At 55.8% G+C, this 17,991-nt stretch overlaps 9 protein-coding genes across 9 annotated transcripts; 8 read left to right on the top strand and 1 right to left on the bottom strand.

Annotated features, from left to right (window-relative positions):
* Positions 1 to 469: 469 nt before the first annotated feature.
* PG994_008940 (alpha/beta hydrolase) lies at positions 470 to 1,554 on the top strand (the record flags this gene model as incomplete). Its single annotated transcript, XM_066860349.1, has 2 exons — positions 470 to 811; positions 907 to 1,554. The coding sequence occupies 2 exons, from the start codon at positions 470 to 472 to the stop codon at positions 1,552 to 1,554; spliced, it is 990 nt and encodes a 329-aa protein (XP_066713938.1).
* A 248-nt stretch (positions 1,555 to 1,802) lies between these two features.
* On the top strand, positions 1,803 to 2,646 carry PG994_008941 (acyl-coenzyme A thioesterase THEM4; the record flags this gene model as incomplete). Its single annotated transcript, XM_066860350.1, has 2 exons — positions 1,803 to 1,831; positions 2,097 to 2,646. 2 exons carry the CDS (start codon positions 1,803 to 1,805, stop codon positions 2,644 to 2,646), a joined length of 579 nt encoding a protein of 192 aa, XP_066713939.1.
* A 157-nt stretch (positions 2,647 to 2,803) lies between these two features.
* On the bottom strand, positions 2,804 to 4,238 carry PG994_008942 (Acyl-CoA dehydrogenase- N-terminal; the record flags this gene model as incomplete). Its single annotated transcript, XM_066860351.1, has 2 exons — positions 2,804 to 4,124; positions 4,222 to 4,238. The coding sequence occupies 2 exons, from the start codon at positions 4,236 to 4,238 to the stop codon at positions 2,804 to 2,806; spliced, it is 1,338 nt and encodes a 445-aa protein (XP_066713940.1).
* A 1,623-nt stretch (positions 4,239 to 5,861) lies between these two features.
* Positions 5,862 to 6,671, top strand: PG994_008943 (uncharacterized protein; the record flags this gene model as incomplete). Its single annotated transcript, XM_066860352.1, has 4 exons — positions 5,862 to 5,888; positions 5,948 to 6,345; positions 6,403 to 6,497; positions 6,538 to 6,671. The coding sequence occupies 4 exons, from the start codon at positions 5,862 to 5,864 to the stop codon at positions 6,669 to 6,671; spliced, it is 654 nt and encodes a 217-aa protein (XP_066713941.1).
* Positions 6,672 to 8,544: 1,873 nt separating this feature from the next.
* On the top strand, positions 8,545 to 10,578 carry PG994_008944 (cytochrome P450; the record flags this gene model as incomplete). The annotated part of the gene is made up of 6 exons (XM_066860353.1): positions 8,545 to 8,897; positions 8,996 to 9,205; positions 9,266 to 9,428; positions 9,489 to 9,563; positions 9,680 to 10,203; positions 10,419 to 10,578. 6 exons carry the CDS (start codon positions 8,545 to 8,547, stop codon positions 10,576 to 10,578), a joined length of 1,485 nt encoding a protein of 494 aa, XP_066713942.1.
* Positions 10,579 to 11,386: 808 nt separating this feature from the next.
* On the top strand, positions 11,387 to 11,929 carry PG994_008945 (uncharacterized protein; the record flags this gene model as incomplete). Its single annotated transcript, XM_066860354.1, is given in 3 exon segments — positions 11,387 to 11,397; positions 11,424 to 11,773; positions 11,784 to 11,929. The coding sequence occupies 3 exon segments, from the start codon at positions 11,387 to 11,389 to the stop codon at positions 11,927 to 11,929; spliced, it is 507 nt and encodes a 168-aa protein (XP_066713943.1).
* A 715-nt stretch (positions 11,930 to 12,644) lies between these two features.
* PG994_008946 (uncharacterized protein) lies at positions 12,645 to 13,417 on the top strand (the record flags this gene model as incomplete). The annotated part of the gene is made up of 2 exons (XM_066860355.1): positions 12,645 to 12,917; positions 13,049 to 13,417. The coding sequence occupies 2 exons, from the start codon at positions 12,645 to 12,647 to the stop codon at positions 13,415 to 13,417; spliced, it is 642 nt and encodes a 213-aa protein (XP_066713944.1).
* Positions 13,418 to 14,684: 1,267 nt separating this feature from the next.
* On the top strand, positions 14,685 to 16,111 carry PG994_008947 (uncharacterized protein; the record flags this gene model as incomplete). The annotated part of the gene is made up of 3 exons (XM_066860356.1): positions 14,685 to 14,870; positions 15,225 to 15,617; positions 16,073 to 16,111. The coding sequence occupies 3 exons, from the start codon at positions 14,685 to 14,687 to the stop codon at positions 16,109 to 16,111; spliced, it is 618 nt and encodes a 205-aa protein (XP_066713945.1).
* A 795-nt stretch (positions 16,112 to 16,906) lies between these two features.
* On the top strand, positions 16,907 to 17,378 carry PG994_008948 (tannase and feruloyl esterase; the record flags this gene model as incomplete). Its single annotated transcript, XM_066860357.1, has 2 exons — positions 16,907 to 17,176; positions 17,232 to 17,378. The coding sequence occupies 2 exons, from the start codon at positions 16,907 to 16,909 to the stop codon at positions 17,376 to 17,378; spliced, it is 417 nt and encodes a 138-aa protein (XP_066713946.1).
* Between the last annotated feature and the right edge of the window lie 613 nt (positions 17,379 to 17,991).

Below are 17,991 nucleotides of genomic sequence, written 5' to 3' on the forward strand. Positions count from 1 at the left end.
ACTGCAACTCGCTCGACACTAGCATTGGCAGCTAACTGATTGATCGGCGAACACTCACTGGAACGCCACAGAGCCTCCTCCATGATACCGGCTGTGGTTAACAACTTGGGTTTAGATTTCGGGACCGGCTTGCTCGGCGCCTATTCTAGTCCAATTCCGGAAGATCTGGGACCTTCTAGTCCGTGAGCTGCTACAAATACAATGCGTAAAACACATCCCTATAAGTCCCTAGAAACCCGCTTCCCAGTTCAATGTCGACTCGGGTGGATTCATTTATGTCAGTAGTGACACTTAGGATCTCAGCTAAAGCCATCAATTGAGGGGTTCATGCACTTATATCTGAGCGTCATGATCAGCCTTCAATTAGCACCGGAGAGAAAGGGCAGGCCGAGTTTCTCAATGTGATTCTACCTCAAGACCAGCCAGCTTAGCTATTCAGTTTGGGAAGCCAATTCCATCCAGCATCATCATGGCAGCCAAGGGTGTGATCGAACTGCCGCACATCGGCATCCGCGCGGGCTATGAGCTCTCCAATGGCTGCTATAACGCCAGCAAGCCGACGTGCATCCTCATCAACCCCATGTGCACGACCGTGTCACTGTACCGGGACCAGCTGAGCCATGACAAGCGCCTCACGAGCGCTGTCAACCTCCTGGCCATCGAACCCCTCGGCCACGGCGCCACCACGTGCATCGCCGAGCACTTCACCTACTGGGACTCGGCCATCATTGGCATCCAGAAGTGCTTCGCGCTCGGTACCAGCCAGGGCGGTTGGATCGTGGCGCGCATGGCCTTATTGGAGCCGGGTCGGGTAAGCTCCTGCTTAGAACTCACTCGCACAGTCTGGCAAAACAGCGTTAACTCACTCGCGATACGTAGATCCAAGGTATTCTGATCCTAGGCTAGTCCATGGACGCCGAGACGGCGCAGACGCGCGAGGAAGGGTGTCGGGACCCGGCTCCGTTCGTGCGGCCGTTCATCGAGGAGCGCTGGAGCAGCAAGTCGCCGACCCCGGATTTTGTCGTGGACGACGAGTGGATCGGCTCCATCGCCCACCTGGGCTTCGGTAAAGCCGCGACGCCCGAAAACACGGCATTCTCGACGCAGACGCTCCGCGAAGTCTACAAGGGCGACGAGGGCCGCCGTAAGCTCAAGATGGCCACCATCGCCCTCGTCGAGCGGGACGGGCTCCTCTTCCGGCTGCCCTACATCACGTGTCCCTTGCACTGGCTGCATGTGAGTGTTGTATCTACCTACCTACCTCGCTCTCTCTCTCTTTCCTCCTCTTCGTCTCCTCTACTCTCCGAGGTGGAAGGGGATGTGGCGGGATTCTTCGATTTTCAGGAAGGGGCTGACGCACGTGGTCTCTTATTACAGGGTACCGATGATCCGGCCTACAGCCCCGAGATCCCCAAGAAGCAGATCAAGCAGTTCACGGGGTCCAAGGAGGCGACGCTGGATATTCTGGAGGGCGGTGCGCATTTTCTGAACGCAACGCACCCGAAGGAGATGGTCGATGTCATCTTGCAGAAGGCGTCCAGGTATGGCCAGTAGGTTACTGAAGTGCCCCATACGATTACGATCTGATTGGATACCTACCGGGAGAAAGTTCAATAGATTCATCCAATGCCGGGTCTTCACGCACACAGCACCGCCATGATTGTCCCGCTTTCGCGGCTCGTTTGTGTTTACCTTCCTTAAAGAGCGTGGCAGCCCATATTACCCTCCAGGCAACGTTTCCATAGCATAATGATGTCCTGTCAAAAATCCCCATTCTTCCTGCCGGGCGTGATTCGTTCAAAATGGTGGTCATGGCGGTGGAGCTTATGTGGTATGACTTTACAGGTTGTCCAAGGAACTGAAGGTTTGTAGGCAAAACTTATTTGCTTGGCGAGGCGCGCACGGGAAGTGCCGCAGTCCGGGGGTCTAGGTCGTCCTAGGGCAGCGAGTCAAGTCCATTATTTGTGACCGTACGCTGCCCACGTTTGATCTCTCAGATTGGAGGGTCTCTCCTAAACCTGTCTTTTCTGCCTCCACCCCCTTCTATGTTTTGAGAATGGAGTCGCAAAGTGGAAACGTCAATTCCCACCCTGAAGTGCAGCACTTCATGCGCATCCCGTGGTGCGCCAAGTACCTGGCCGCTGCCCCCGACCTCGTGGTAAGGTCCACAAGAACCGAGTCGTGCTATCGACGTGGGAGAACCAGTTTGTGGGCGGTACGCTCAACACGGCCGACACCATTGCGGCGTGGGTGGATCTCTACCAACTGCGGCCGCAGGCGCAGCAGCAGGGCTTCCGGATCGAGCAGTTCCTGTCCCTCATCACGCTGGGGGCGGGCATGATCGGGTTCCCCGACTCCGTGCACGGTGGCGCCGCAGCGCTGCTGCTCGACGAGGTCACGGGCATGCACATCGCCTCGCAGCGGGGACCGGGCAAGCCCCCCAACAAGGACTTCCGCACCGCGTACCTCAAGGCTACCTACCTGAAGGCGATTCCCGCGCCGGGGACGGTGCTGGTCAGGTCCAGTATCGTCCGCGTGGATGGTCGCAAGAACTTTGTCGAGGCGCAGATCGAGGACGAGCACGGCGAGGTGTTGGTCAAAGGGGAGGTTCTGTACATTGCTTTAAAGTCTAACTCCAAACTTTAGCACCGGGGAAAACGAGAAGAAAACATTTCCTAGTATGCTTTCAATGCATCTGCCCCTTTGGAACAACATCGCATCCACTCCCATCCTCCCTTTTTTCTCTTTCTTTCTCGATAAACACCAGAGCTTCAAGTGAGCGCCAACTACTACCTAGATACTACTAAAGCTTTGCGACTTGCTGCTGCTGCTGTTTCACCTTCGCCATCTTGTGCTCCTCCCGCCACGCCAGGTCGCTCAGGATTTCCTCGCTGCCGCCACCGATGACCTTGAGCCGGAGGTCGCGCGAAACCTGCTCCGTCACGGTCCGGCCCCGCTCGTAGCCGCGGCCGCCGTGGATCTGCTGGGACTCGCGGACGGCGCGCTCGACGACCTGGGCGCCCTGGATCTTGGCCAGGGCGACGGTGCCCGCGATTTCTTTGGTCTGCCACCCGCCGGGGCTGCGTTGCACGTGGTACGCGATCTGCTCCAGCCAGGCCCAGTGCGCATCGACGTCACGCGCCAGCGACACCAGCTTGAACCGGATCAGCTGGTGCGCCGCCAGGGGCCGCCCGAAGGTCTCGCGGTCGTGCGCGTACCGCAGGGCCTCGGCCAGGCACACGCGCGCCTGCCGGTTGCAGTCCACGGCCAGGATGAACCGCTCCTTGTTGAAGTTTCGCAGCACCAGGCCGAAGCCGCCGCCCTCGGGCCCGAGCCGGTTCGCGACGGGGACGTGGACGTCCGTCAGCTCTACCCACGAGGAGCCGCCCGCGTTGTGGCCCGTGTTGTGGATCTTGCGGATCGAGACGCCGGGCGCGTCCAGGGGTATGACGAGGAGAGAGATGCCGGTGGAAGAAGCGGTGGTGGAGGAAGAGGAGGAACCCGACTGTTGCTGTTCTCCGGCCGCGGTAGTAGTGGTGCGCACCGCCGTCGTCATGTGCGTCGCCCACGGCGCCCCCGTCACCCACTTCTTCAGCCCGTTGACGACGTAGGCAGCGCCGTCGGGGGTCCGGACCGCCGACGCGCGGATGGCGCTGACGTCGGACCCGGCCGTGGCCTCAGTGATGGCGAGGCAGAAGCTGGTGTCCCACGCGAACAGGCCGGGGAGCCAGCGCCGCTTCTGGGCCTCGGTGCCGGCGTGGAGGACGGGGGGCGCGCCTACGTTGGAGGCGCCCGCGAGCGCGATGGCGACGCCGCTGGGTAGGCGCGCCATCTCGTCCATGAGAATCAGCTCGTGGAACGCGTCGAGCGCGGCGTAGGGGATGCCGCCCGCGACGGTCCGCAGCTCCGCGGGGCGGTATGCCAGGGGCACATCCAGGAAGGCGAGCCCCGACCGCGCAAACTGCTCCCGGACCGGGCGCGGCGCCTCGCCCGCCGCTTCCCACGCCAGCGCGTGCGGGAGCAGGTGCGTGTCCACGTAGTCGCGCACGTAGCGCTGGAATTGCCGGTGCGAGTCGTTGTAGTAGGGGCTCTCGAGGCCGCGGAGCCACGCCGGCTCGGCCCAACTGCATAGCCAAAAGTCAATACCAGGCTTACTCATCCCTTACCTCCCGGAAGGTGTGGAGAAAGGAGGCACTCCAAGGCGGGGGTCGTGTTACATACGGGAGGTGGTCGCCCATCTCGGGCGTCTATTGCTAGAACTTAGACTCCCACACAATCGTCCCTATTGTCTTTTCGGGGAATCTAAATTTTGACAGTACTCAGTTCCAGGGCAAGTTCCATGATTACACAGAAAGAAGCTGCATCATTCCGAGTACATTACTCAGAGTTAAAAGGATATGCCATCTGCCCCAAGCAGGATGATACGCATGGGTCCTCATGATCTAGACCGGCGGCTACAACCGTGAAAGTCGGGACTCATCATCGCGCGCGAAAGGATTATCGCTCCAGAGCAGCACTGTCAAGGCCTAGAAGGGAACGGCGGAGCTCCTGTTCTATTTTCTTGGTCGGTCGGCTTTTCCCGCAGTCATTGATTAGCAAGGAGCGTTGTCCCTGTCGTTTTCGTGATATTATAGGAATATCTCGACTCCCCGCCCCCTGTGCATCACACCAGGGTAAGGGTAGCTGGTCCAGCCACATACGAAACACTGAGCGACTAATACTTCTGACCAAGCGGTTACACTCCCTCTATGGCCAACGCCGCTCTATAGTAGATTCAATATGTATACCCAATGAGCATACCAAACTTTGCTGTTGGCCGGTGTGTTGTGTATGGTGGCTGTTGTGTCAGTCGTTGCTGTGGATTGATCTGATCCTTGGCAGTTACCTTTCGACTCGTTCAAATTGCACCCGAGTCGGATGTTTTTTATTCCCTCGTTATCTTCAAGTCATGATTGTGGTAGGCTTGGTTACCCCTGTCGGTGTCAGCCGTGATGCTGGCTTACATTCTCTTCATACAGCCAGGTGAACCCCTGTCAGCAACATGGGTGAAATATCCGACCAGGAATTTAGAGTTTGGTTGACCGCTGAAGGCTGGGCAGTGGGCACAGTCAATGGAGGCACGAAACCTGGGGCTCCCAAGTCCGGGGAGGCGATGTGAGGGATCCAATCTAGTGAATCCAAGGCGGTCAGAAAGTCAGGAAAGACGATAGGCGCTGAGGCGATTGCTGGAACAGCCTATCACCCGAACAGACTAGCCAATTCTTGGGTCGTAACAGGCCACGTTCTTGACTAAGGTCACATGGTCTAACTTGCGAGTCAGATACGGGAAACTAAGTTTGGACGACCATCATACGAGGACGACTCTTGTTGACATTCTATCTCTCAGCTTCCATTTCGATTCATTCATGTTGCTCTTTCAAGGGCTGTAGACGGTAGTACTCCGGACGTCCAGCACCTCGACCACCTTCCCGCTACGCGCGTTTACCGTCAGCTCCTCCATGCCCACAAACCTGACCCCCAGGCTGCCGATAAGACCCTTGTCGACGTGTTCCCCGAACATGGGCCTGCTCGTATTCAGCCCCGCACGAATCGCCTCTTGCAATGCTAGCCCCTGCTGCTCGCCCGCCGGGGCGTAGGCGATCACCAGAGTCAGCTTGTCCCTGCGGTCCTCCCTCGACACCAAGGCCTGGAGGGCCCCCACCGGCAGCCCCGCCATCGCGGCGGACACGACTCGGCGCAGGTCGACGAAGTCGATCGAGACTGGGCCCAGGCGGATGGCGGTGCGGTCGCGGTCTAGAACGCGAAAGAGGCCCTTGGAGGCGTCCACCCAGGCGGCGCGATCGCCAGAGGGGTACCGCACGATGGGCATCAGCCGACGCTCCACATTGGTCACGATCAGCCGCCCCGCCTCCCCGGGGTTCGTGATGGCCTGGCCATCGTCGTCTAGGATCTCCACGACGATGGCGGGGCTGTTGACTTGGTGCAGCCTTGGGTCGCCCTTGCTGCTGTCGAAAACGTCCGGGATGGGCGGCATCCCAATCACCCCGCAGTCCATCGACCCGTAGATCAGCGACTTGACCGTGGCGTTGGGGAAGGCGTCGCTCAGCAAGCCGGCCTGGTCGGCGTAGAACGCTTCGCCCGAGAAGAGCAGCAGTCGCACGTAAGGGTGGGTCTTGCCCGCGCTCAGGATGCGCTCGGCGAGCTTGGACATGGTCGTCACCGTGGTGAGGACCACGCTGGCCTCGAACTCGACGATGTGCGACTCCATGGACTCCAAGCTGACGTGGCCCGCGACGGGGATCTGGATGGCGCCCGGCGACAGGTGGTAGACCGACAGGATGTGCAGTAGGAAGCTCCCATAGAGGTCGCCGGCGTAGAAGAGGTTGGCAACCCGGTCGCCAGCTTGCACGCCGCACCGGGCCAGGCCCTCGGCGAGCTGCTTGCTCACGCTTTCCAGCTCGCCGCGGCTGTAGAAGGAGACCTTCGGGTGCGCCGTGGTACCTGCAGGTCCGGTTAGCGAACACGTTCTCACACCAGGTATGGCTGCTCGGCTTGCCTCCTGTCTTGAAGATGATGCCATCGGTCTGCTGGGATGTGAGGACCTTGCTATTGCGGCAAGTGTTGCTCTCCCAGAAGGTTGTGTGGTCGACCACGGGAATGTTGCTAAGTGATCTGTCGCTGTCATCGATTCTGCGCCAAGCATGAGCGTAATAGGGAGAGTTGGCTTTGACGAACTCAAACAACTCACTGATGGCCTGGTTGGTTGCCACGCCATTAGTCTTCACAGCACACATGGTCGATGATGTCAAGGGCGAGTACGTCTTGAAGATGGACAAACTGTTTCTCAACTTGATCGGTTGGGGGCTTCTGATCTCTCTTTTTTGTTTTCTTGTTCTTTGTCTTTTTGGGATTCGATGCCAAGACAGCAATGCCAACCGTTCTGGTCCCCCGTTCGCGAGTCGGTAAGCCACAGCCGGATGAGACACGAAGCATGAAGATTAGACCGAAGGCGCAGTATCTGCCACTTTGTAGCATTGCTGTCCTGTATATTACACACCGACAAACGCACATACTATTTAGATGCATGGGCATAGTACGTATACGAGTATTCGTGGCTCAGGTCACACCAAAATCAACGCATTGGCCTATGTATAAAACGCCCACTTTCGGTACGAAAACGTACATTATCGACTTGGGACGAGAAATCCGAAAACGACCTTAGTCTCTTGGATATGGATGCATGGGTTGTGGTCATTGCGTCTGGCCCCTCCGTGGCATGGCAGAACCCCCTCGCGCCGCCCGACTCCTACTCGATTCCAGTATTCGGATCCTTCCGCCGCCGCTTCCCGACGAGAGAGATAGTCTGGGGTTGCCAGTCTTTACAGCACGCAGTCTCCCCCTTACTGTACAGTATGCAATCTGCCTTTGTGGTGGTCTTGGCAATAGAGCCCAAGTCATTTTACTAGTAAGGTTCTGTCATCCGATACCCAGCCCCTTGGGGTTTTGTTCCGGCTATGCCCACAGACTTGTTGATCTACCAATCAGCTAAGATTGTTCCAGGGGCTTGTGAGCCCCACGATTTACCCTTGAGATGAATCTACCACGTAGATATTGAATCTAGATCCTTCACTTTGCTGCCTCCCCCGTCTTCTTGGTGTACCCCAGAGTGTGTGGCTCCTAAAGTGAATTCTGTCCCCTAGAAAGGCCAGGGGAGTACCATGGCAGCACTTCACCTTATGCGCATGCATATCCGTATTACATATGTTTAAGTAAGCATCCCCCCTCCCTGAGTAGTACACTATTCATAGTTACTTGCATGATAGGTATCCCCTTGATTCCCAACTACGACTTAAACAGTGGAGACAACGTCTGGGTTAATTAGAAGACCAGATATCTTCAGATGGTTAAAGTTCACACCGTCAGGGATATGTAGCTCGCCCAAGTAACAATATAAACTGAAGTATCGTGAAGCCCCACTGTTTAAGTCGTAGTTGGGAATCAAGGGGATACCTATCATGTTTCAACGCCGACGGCGGTTTCAATACATACGCTTTTACCGAACAGCTTCGAACGAGCATGTACGAGTCTCGTTGTTGTCGTACTGCCCTCGATGCGACGGGAATCAACGGTGCCGCAAAGGGGAGCTCCGAGTATCGAATCATGCGGTATGCGCATATTGCGTTATGCAACATTCTCCTTCTACAGGGCTGCTGGGCATAATCTTGCCATCCCCTTCCCCCCTTTACCAAGTACTGTTGCTATGGTATGCAAGACTTAGAATCAAGCATCCAGGGTAGTATCCTGTATGGGTTTGCCTAAAGTACCCGAGCGGCCCAAACCCTATTAGGAGGAGAGGCGGGATGCGTCAATATGCGGTGCCTGCACCGGGTGGGTGGGTTGCGATAGGACAGACAGACCATCATCTAATACTTCCTATATTAACCTCCTGCTTCTGCTATCGGGGTTGATTCGTTTCAGCCATCCTTCAGCCAGAAACAACAACTGCAGGTTTCTCTGGATCCGATCGACATTTTCGCCGTTACAATGGCTGCGCTGTACATAGCCGTTATCTACTTGGCGGTCCTCCTCCTTACCGGCCGCCTCCTACACCAGAAAGTCAAGGCCATCAAGTCGCCGCTGAGCAGGATACCGGGGCCATGGTACGGGCCCCTGACGACCCTCCACTTGCGATGGCTCTTCTCGACCGGCGAGATCTGGAAGCTGGTCGAGAGGAGCCACGCCAAGTACGGTCCCATAGTGCGGCTGGGACCCCGCCAGGTCTGGATCTCGGACAAAGTCGCGCTGAAGAAGATTCTTGTCAAGAATGACCTGCCGAAGGTGGCCATGTATGCCGAGATCTCGCGCGATAAATTCAGCCCGGGGCTTTTCGGTGAAATGTCAGCAATCATCCTTTCTGTCTCCCTGGGGCTTTGGCTGGTGTCTTTGGGCGGCAAAGGACTCCTTCTTCGGAATAGTTGCTGACCAGCAGTTGCAGCCGCCATGACCCGCATAAGCGCCTCAAGCGTTTCTTGTCACCCGCCTTCACGGTGGCTTATATCGACAATCTGGAGACCTACTTCAAGTCCACCATCCGCGATCTGTTGGACAAGTACCAGTCCAAGATAGCGGAGGATCCCCTTGCGGCTACCAAGAATGGCATCACCATTGACTTGATGGACGACCTGCACAATGTAGCCCTTGATATGTAAGCAACTTCTTGACCCCCCACGGTGCTTTCGATGCGTTGCACATCATAAAAAGGTAGACTGTTAGCTAACGATCGCGGCTTAATCAGTATGGGAGAGTGCTCGTTCGGGAAGGGCTTTGGCCAAACAAATCCCAATACCTTGATCGAGGATGGCGTGGATGAGAGAGTGTGGAATCAGATTCCCCGTTCCATCTTTGACGGCTTGAGCAAACGCTACCAGGTGAGAAAGTGCTGATCCAGACCATCTTGTCTGTTCCTTTTCACTGACAGGAAACAACAGACTGTCTACGTCAAGAAATTCCTTAGGAAACTCGGTCTCGATATTCAGTTTGACTGGCCGGCCGAGATGATCATAGTGAGTGACAACTCTTCGCCATAGCTTTGTCTCTGACCTAGCGCCTGATTATTCTTCCCCCCCCTCGCCTTTAGGCTATCGACGCAGTGGTGAACCGGAGGAAACGCACGTCTGAGTGCGAGCGCCGGGACCTGCTGCAGCACCTGATCGAGGAGGGCAAGAAGCCCGACACGGGGACGGCCATGAGCACGCGCGACATCGTGGACCAAATGGCCGAGATCCTGCTCGCGGGGTCGGAGACGACGTCGGGCACGCTGGGGTGCCTGTTCCTGGAGCTGGCGCGGACGCCGGCGGCGCGGGCGAAGCTGATGGCGTCGCTGAAGCCCAAGCCCTTCAACGACACCGACGACGACGACACGGCGATCGTGTCGAGCAAGACGGTCCGCACCGACGCCGAGTACGAGTACCTCGAGGCCTGCATCAAGGAGAACCTGCGGCTGCACCCGATCGCGTCCGAGATGGGCCGCCGCACGGGGAACCAGTGGGTCGAGCTCATGGGCTACAGCCTGCCGCCGCACACGGTCGTCTCGGCCTCGTACCGCGACCTGCACCGCAACGAGAAGTACTGGCCCCAGGCCGAGCGCTTCTGGCCTGAGCGGTGGCTGCCCGAGGAGAAGCGGGACGGCGCCCCTGCTCCCGAGTAAGTTCTTCCCTGTCTCCCTTTCCCCAAGTCACGCATAGCTTTCGTGGATGTACAATATAGGGCGGGTTGCTGACATTCGCCCCCGCTTTCGTAGCATGGACGCATACTACCCCTTTTCAGGAGGCAATCACTCTTGCATTGGCATCAAGTAAGTGGCATACACCCGCGTTGCCAACCTGCCAAAGAGATGAGGGAGCTAATATTCCACGCAGCTTTGCCTGGGCGGAAATGCGCATGGTCGCCGCCAACATCCTGTCCAGGTTCGACATCGTCGAGGTCCCCGGCCAAGAAATTGACTTCCGACAGTACATCACCATGCAGTTCGCCACGGGACACTGGAAGGTCACCCTCAAGCCTCGAGTGCAGAAATAGGCTGCTGCAGGCTTACACGCTGCCGTGTTGTTACTGTTGTCGTTTCATATCAAGGCGCGAAAAGCCTCCTCATGCGCTCTTCCCTTATTAGATCAGAGACCTTAACGATCGTGTCTTCAAAGAACCAAAATGATTTTAGCGCTAATTACGAGAAGACGATTGGAAAAGGGGGTAGAAACCATGGGAGTCAGGACCTTGCTACCTACTTGTCTTATCAAGACGCTGAACGGATTATTGTCAATACGTTTTCTCTTCTTTTCCATTGGGCGTCGTGTTGGCTGTGAATGATGCAACCACTGGGGTGCACTGGCCGTCGCTGACCGCTTTCTCTGTAGATCGCAACTCTAAAGGGTAATGTCTTAATTCCGGAGCCCCTAGGTTAGAGCGAGCGGGCGGTCGAGGGGAACCACCTGGATTGAGCGGTGGGATGACGCACCTCCTCCCGCTTGTCATGCACGCCCATCCCATCTCCAGACCTGAGCTCAGAATCCCTTTCCGCAACAGGACTTGTTCTTAATTGGTCTCGACGATTTCGTATTGATTCTTTTCCCCTGCCATTGGCAAAACAATTCGAGTCAGATTCCACAAGTACCTACCTCACACATTTATTCAGGCGCATCCCGCCTCGTATTACCCCGCAGTCCAGCTTGCGCAGTCAGTAGCTGATCAGCCAAGTAGACCATAACCACCGAAGAAGTCCTCCACCTCCGGCGTAGCATCGCCTTGGCAGCCGAGGCCCTCGACGCCGGTAAGTGACGACATTCGGGTCTGATTTTTCTCTATCACCCCCTCCAACAACACTTAGTCCATGCCCCGGCAGTAAGTAAATCAACTGACGCTGAGAGTTCCCATGTCAAAGGCGATGCGCCCTTCGGGTCCGTGTTAGTCGTTGAGGGCGAGGGCGTGCAGCACGAGGACCGCAACCGCACCGTGACCATGGGCGACGCGACGCGGCAGCCGGAGTTCGAGCTGGCGCGCTGGGCCGCGACGAACCTCACGGCCGAGCAGCGCGGGCGGGCCACCGTCTACACTTCGGGCGAGCACTGCCCCATGTGCAGCGCCGCGCACGGCTGGGTCGGCCTCGCCCGCATCGTCTACGTCGCATCAGCGGAGCAGCTGGAGGCGTGGAAGGCCGAGGGGGGGGGGGTTAGCTATTACCACTACTATTACTACCGCGCCGGCGGCGACAGCGACTGTGACTTCAGCTTCGATGACGGCGGCGGAAAACGTGTCCAAGGTCGCGGCGTTGGCTGCGGGACAGGTGGCGCCTGGTGTCGTGGTCGAGGGACCCGTGGACGAGCTGGTGCCCGCGATTCGGGAGCTGCACCGGAGACATGCCGGGGCGGTCTGAGCTCCATTTTGTTACATTCCTGAGATGTACATGAGTAGTGGATGGACTGATTGATGATGATGATGGTGTTTTGAGATTTGATTTACTTGGCACGCACGTTGGGATCAACGGGGACACGATTCGTATCAAGCGCAAGCTCGGTCCTTGTTGGTGGTGGGGGTGGAGTTTGCTCTTTGGCGGCCTGGTTTGGGCAACGCATATCCCCGTTGCGCGTTCGGATGCCAGCTGGCCGGTAATTGCAATGCTAGAGTAAAAAAAGTCAAATACTGGTCGATCTTCAATTGGATCTCGCATACGGGACCCGCGGAGGGTCGGGGGGATCTCACATCATGTGTGGTAGTTCGTCGCGTTTGGCCTCGTTTAGCCGGGGCGGGTGCGACACGGGGCCCGCGGACTAGCGTTTCGGTAAATGCCGGTCGTCCGCCTTGTATCGATGGCCCCAACGTATATTTAACATATTGGTGTATCTGATCAAGTAGATGGGAGAAGAAAGAAGAAGACGAAGAAGAAGATCCAAACATCACCTGCACGAAACCAGACGACAGCTGAGGCATACCACCATGGAGGCAACGAAGCAAGAAAGGGAGGTGACCTTTGGCTCCAGCAGAGGTATTCATTCTATTGTGCATCCGTAATGTTGTCTAAGCACGGCGTGGTCCTTCAATGAGTACACAGCTGACCACGTTTGAGATCCGCAGAACGTGTCGAGAAGAGCATGGACGTCTTGGTGCCCGCTTTCGCGGACGACGCCATGCTCAAGTACTTCACTTATCACCACCCGCCCGAGAAGCGCAAGGTGCTGCTCCGGGTGTTGATCCACCTGTTCGCGCGGCTCGGCTGCGTCGGCGGCGGCCACCTACTCGAGGTGGACGGCTGGGGCGCTGCCGCCGTGTACCTGCCGCCGGGCAAGACCATTCCCCTCGCGAGTGCCATCTTACATAGGGGCGTACTGTCAGCGCTGCTGCAGCTCGGGTTCACATCATGCAAGGTACGCCACGCACGCACGTGACCTACTTCAACCCCTCCTCAATTGCTCTCACACAATATACTGGCTTTTGCTCGTCGAGGCCAACAGTGCATGCGTGCACACACCGACACCACCATTGACCACTACTTTAGCGCGCCTACACGGACTACCTCCAGCTCGTCAACGGGCTCAAGCGAAAACACCTGACCGCGGAAGAGCGCAAGCACGGCTACGGCTACCTGGCCATCATCGGCACGGCGCCGGCGCGGCAGGGTCAGGGGCTGGGCAGCGTGCTGCTGCGGCGGATGCAGGCGATGGCGGGCGACCGGCCGATTTGGCTCGAGGCCTCGTCCAGCGGGTCCCGCCGGCTGTACGAGCGCCACGGCTTCGTCGTCGCCGAGGAGGTCGTGGTGGGGCGGGGGCGCGTGGGCGCCGACGGACTCGCCAAGGCGGAGGGCGAGGGCGTCACGTTCTGGGCTATGATCTGGAGGCGGCCGGAAAAGGATTTGGGGGAGAGTTAAGACCAGCGAGTGGTGGTTGAGGCGAGGTAGAATATGTTCTGCCCTATTTTTCCCATGTAGATGGGTTACTATTTGGGAGGTGGTGTTGAATATGCCACTGGGCCAAAAGCCGACGCGCCGACATTGACTACAATTGGTATATCGGTATATGTCTTGTCAGAACCAACAGGCGGCGCTGTTATCGGGGAAGGGGGTGGGCGATTGGCTATGGAGGGTCTTTTGAGAATAAAAAGTAAACTCAGTAGGCTGCTGCTTCATTAGGAACACCCTGGGTCGAACACACTCCGCGACTACAGGCAGCCCCAAAGACTGACGCGCGAATAATTTTACTGTGATAGAAACATGCTGTTCAGAGGATTGTAGTAGAGGTAATGGCCGCCATCGTGGTGAATTGAGCTGCTCAACGAAATAGATATTCTAATAACAGAAAAAGTTTTCATCCAAATCCAATGCCACTCAATTATAGATTGAACATCCTCCGTGGCGCAATTGGCTAGCGCGTCTGACTGTTATCACGTAGCAATCAGGAGGTTCACAGTTCAAGCCTGTGCGGGGGAGCAAGTTCTTTTTGCCCTTTCCATCTCTTTTGGGCATCTCTGGTGTCGGTTAATCAGATCACTATCATTTTTTTTTTTCAATCGAAGTTTCATTTCAAACCTAATCCATGGCCAACCCCCCAAACGGCCAAGTTTTCGACCTTGTCACCGTGGCAGCTGGGCAGATTGGGCTGCAGCAGAGTTAGTCAGAGACTTTGAGGCTCGAATACCTTGCCTACGGAGTATGTAAGGAGCCGCCAAAAGGAGAGCAAGGCGCTCTTAGTCCAGCTGGGCCAATAGACCAGGTCCAAGGAATCCTTCCGAAGCCCTTTCAAATCGGGCACGTTACATTTTAGTGGGTAACGGATAGGCCCCTCTTCTCGTAACAAAACCCCGCTGTTATCTTGAAAGGCCATCAAGCCATCCAGAAAGCACCACCCACTCTACAACAAGAATTCGGAGCGGGCACGACCTGACGCGGCTTTTCTAGGGTGTTGACGTCACTTGCGCATGATCGCTAATTGGTATAGGATTAACCCCTTGGCTGCTACTGCAACTTGGCTTCAAACATCGTGGGAAAACACCAGCACACTTATTCGAAGGTTGAGGACCTTTTGTCAAACCAGGGGAGAAAATCAAACAACTAACGCCGGCCTCCCGTCGAGCTCTGCACCATTGCAAAACCCCCTCTCCGGATCATAGTCCAATTCCAATATAATATCACGTTCCCAATGGATTCCTCACCAACACTAATGTGGGATGACCCAACTCTCTACTCGGGAAGTCGTGGGGTCATGGACCCTACCATTCGTGATCTCGATCAGCAGATCATACTCAACGACATGATCCTCTGTGCTAACGGAGGCATGCCATACTTGTCTCAGGACCCAGCCCTTCAAGTCAACCATCCTCCAGTGGTATGTGAACATTATCTATTCCTCCGAAAGATGTCGTCCTTCCTACAAGGACAGTAATAAGCTAACGCCCCGAAAAAGTTTAGCAATAATTGGCAGCAGTTCTACCGGAATGACCCCGAAGGCTTGTCAACATCCATTTCTCCACAGGCGGTGGCCACACTCGGCTCTCAAAGGACGAAACCTAGTCTATGCGACAGTACTACAGTGCCGCTGTCACACTTATTACCAAAGACGACAGGAACGTCAGAGTCCTCATTAAGCTCGAGCGGGACCGCCTCCATGTTGCCGCCGAGCGCACCACTACCACCACCACCTCCTCCGGCTGCTCCTCACCACTTAAAACGGGGCGTACAGGTGGCGAGGCCGGCGATGATAGGGAACAAAGAAAACCCTGACCCACGGCGGAATCCGCACAATCGGGGCACTGGGCTGGGGGCGGCCTCGACGCCGCAACAGAAGAGGAAGAAGTACCACCAGCATCAGCACCAGCAGTACGAGCGCAGAATATCCGAGTTCAAAGCGGCGGCGACGGCGACGGCAGCAGCAACACTAGCTACAGAAGCAGCAGCTGTAGTAACAACGGTGCCGCCCCCGCAACGAGACGTCGGCAGGGCGGAGCGGGACATGCCCAGGGCTAGGAGGGAGCTGGAAGAGATGGGCAACCACCTGCGCAACGTCGCACACCAGCAGCGAATGATGATAAAAAACGAGACGCCCAATGATGTGACGGGGAGTCATGGGACTAGGGTATGATGATAGGGTTTAGTGTTTGGTTGAGTTCAACGAGTAGGGGATTTCATAGACCCAGGTATGGCTGGCTCGGCCGCCATCCTCGTCGCATCTAGGTAGATATAGTCGATCCTTAAGGCTTCAGGGTCGTAGACTTCGGGTCTTTGAAGGGTATCAAGTGAGAACATGGCTTTCAGTTTACGACGGCGGCATTATTCTCATTTACTTACTGGGTTATGTATCGTCATGCTTCAGCATCACCACCCTCACCATATCCAATACGTCGTTGTCAACAATACTTCTGGTCAATAGTGGGATGCGAGACAAAGCAGATATTCTTTCGGTACTCATCATTGAGAGAAAGGGCCAACTTAGTGCTCCTCAAGTCTGCCTAGCACATGCCAGGTCAGTGGTCACCTCTATGTATAATTCATAGTCCTATCCCTCTAGTACTTACTACTATTTCTTTTTAGGTAATTCGCCACACGCTCGGCGCTAGTATCAGGAGCTAATGATAGCTAGAAGTTCATAGGTACTATATCCCGACATTCGTAGATTCATTGGCCAGTCGAAGAGAAGCCGACATAGTATGGATGCACTTGTCGTCGCCTCATAGAGCAGGCAGATTGTCGTCGTTGTGTGTGTGGTGTTCGAAAGAGATTGCTGGCCACCCTCGGAATTCGGGTTTCGGGGTTCGATTAGTTGCTCTGGAGAGCTGTGACGTCACTATGTAGTGCCAGTTTGAAGAAAAAACCACTCGCACCTTCACTTTTCCCACCACATCGTTCCAGAACGAGTGGGTTGCAGGATGAAAAGTCGAATTAGTTGGCGTTCGGGTTAAAATTTTCTCTCCACGACCAACTCTCTGCTAACAAATGACGGAGTCTTGATTCGGAATCTAGTGATTAATTGATGTTGAAACATGATGGCAAGGATGGATGGGAATTGACGAAATGTCTACATACAACCAGACAAGTGGACTTGGGTTAGGTAGGTACACACTACCACCATGTACATAGGTACTCAGGTACTGTATCGGGAAGAAGAAGACCCCTACTCCCCCACCCCCGCATAGCTGCGGATGGACGGTTCTCTACCGTTTGCCATACTTTTGAAATCCCATCCTTCTTTTTCCAAATCGGCGATTCAGACCATTACCTTAGTCGTCACTACCACAGTACTCCGTACCGACGCCATTGTACATTCCCGTCCCTTCCTACTACCCCTGCATTGTTCCGTAAGCGTGCGTGCTTGTTGCTATTATTGGATCGAATAGCTCCGACTTTCTCTCTTTCTCCCGGGGCACCATGGCACCATGCAGCGAACCCTCCAGCGGCTGGGCGATCGCGTCTCCGTCTCGGAATGTCGATCTATCGGGCGCCGGCTCCCCTCTTGACTTCAATTCCGATGTCAAATCGGCTGACGCGGCTGTCCGAAGGATAAACAGGGCTAACGGAGGACCCACGTGCACGCGCGACGAGCATCCGAGGAAGCCGCTGTCACCCCGACAAGGTATTGCTAGAGGACAGAAGCGCAAACAAGAGCAGCAGCAGGAGGAGGGCGTGAGCCACAAGAAGGTATGTAAACCGCACATAAGCGACTGCGACGACTCTTTTCTCACTATCCCGATAGACGCACCGTGCCCAGCCCGCATATTGCCGCCACTGCAACTGTACCGCGACCGTCAAGTGGCGCTCCGGGCCTGATGGGCTGAAGACACTTTGCAATGTTTGCGGTTTACTATACGCCAAACGCCTCCGAAGGCAGCAAATACTATGACCGCTTATTTATTCCTCCGGGCTGTTACTATTATTATCATTGATTATGTGGGTTTAAAGGGAGCGCTGGCGTGATGTTATTGGCGCTGAGCGGGTTAGCAAGCATCGTCGGTTCTTTCCAACAATTAGTTACTACATATAGTCAATACATTTACTGCAAGATGTATTATGAGACGCTACTTTGGTTAAACGATTCAGGGGTCACGGACGTTGTGCCAAACCAATATCTCTTTGCCAACTGTAATGCCTCTGGACACAGGTGGCAGACGTTTCCCGTATCTTCCTGTCGGACTTCGAAGGAAATATCAGACAGACAGAGTTGGTGTTCGGGTGCAAAACGATGCTCTTTTAGGGGTTAATTAGTAATGCCTCTGTTGCGTAGAACCAGGCCAGACGAAAAGCCCGCCGAGCCCCAGGCTTGATACCTGAACACGTGATAGGAGCAAACACCACACTGTAAACTCCTTCTGGCAAGTAGGCCATGAGCTCCGACAGTAGCTGACTATGCTTGCAGGATATGGAGGCGCTTGACACGCCTCAGCTCCTCACGTCCAGGTGCAGCCCGAGAGTGTCAAGAAAGGAAAAAGAGAAGGTAAAAGATGAAAGAGAAGAAT

Source organism: Apiospora phragmitis (assembly GCF_038363925.1).
Source record: "Apiospora phragmitis strain CBS 135458 chromosome Unknown utg000008l:1.0-3514335.0:1.0-3519231.0, whole genome shotgun sequence".
In the NCBI taxonomy this organism is placed as follows: Eukaryota; Fungi; Ascomycota; class Sordariomycetes; order Amphisphaeriales; family Apiosporaceae; genus Apiospora; species Apiospora phragmitis.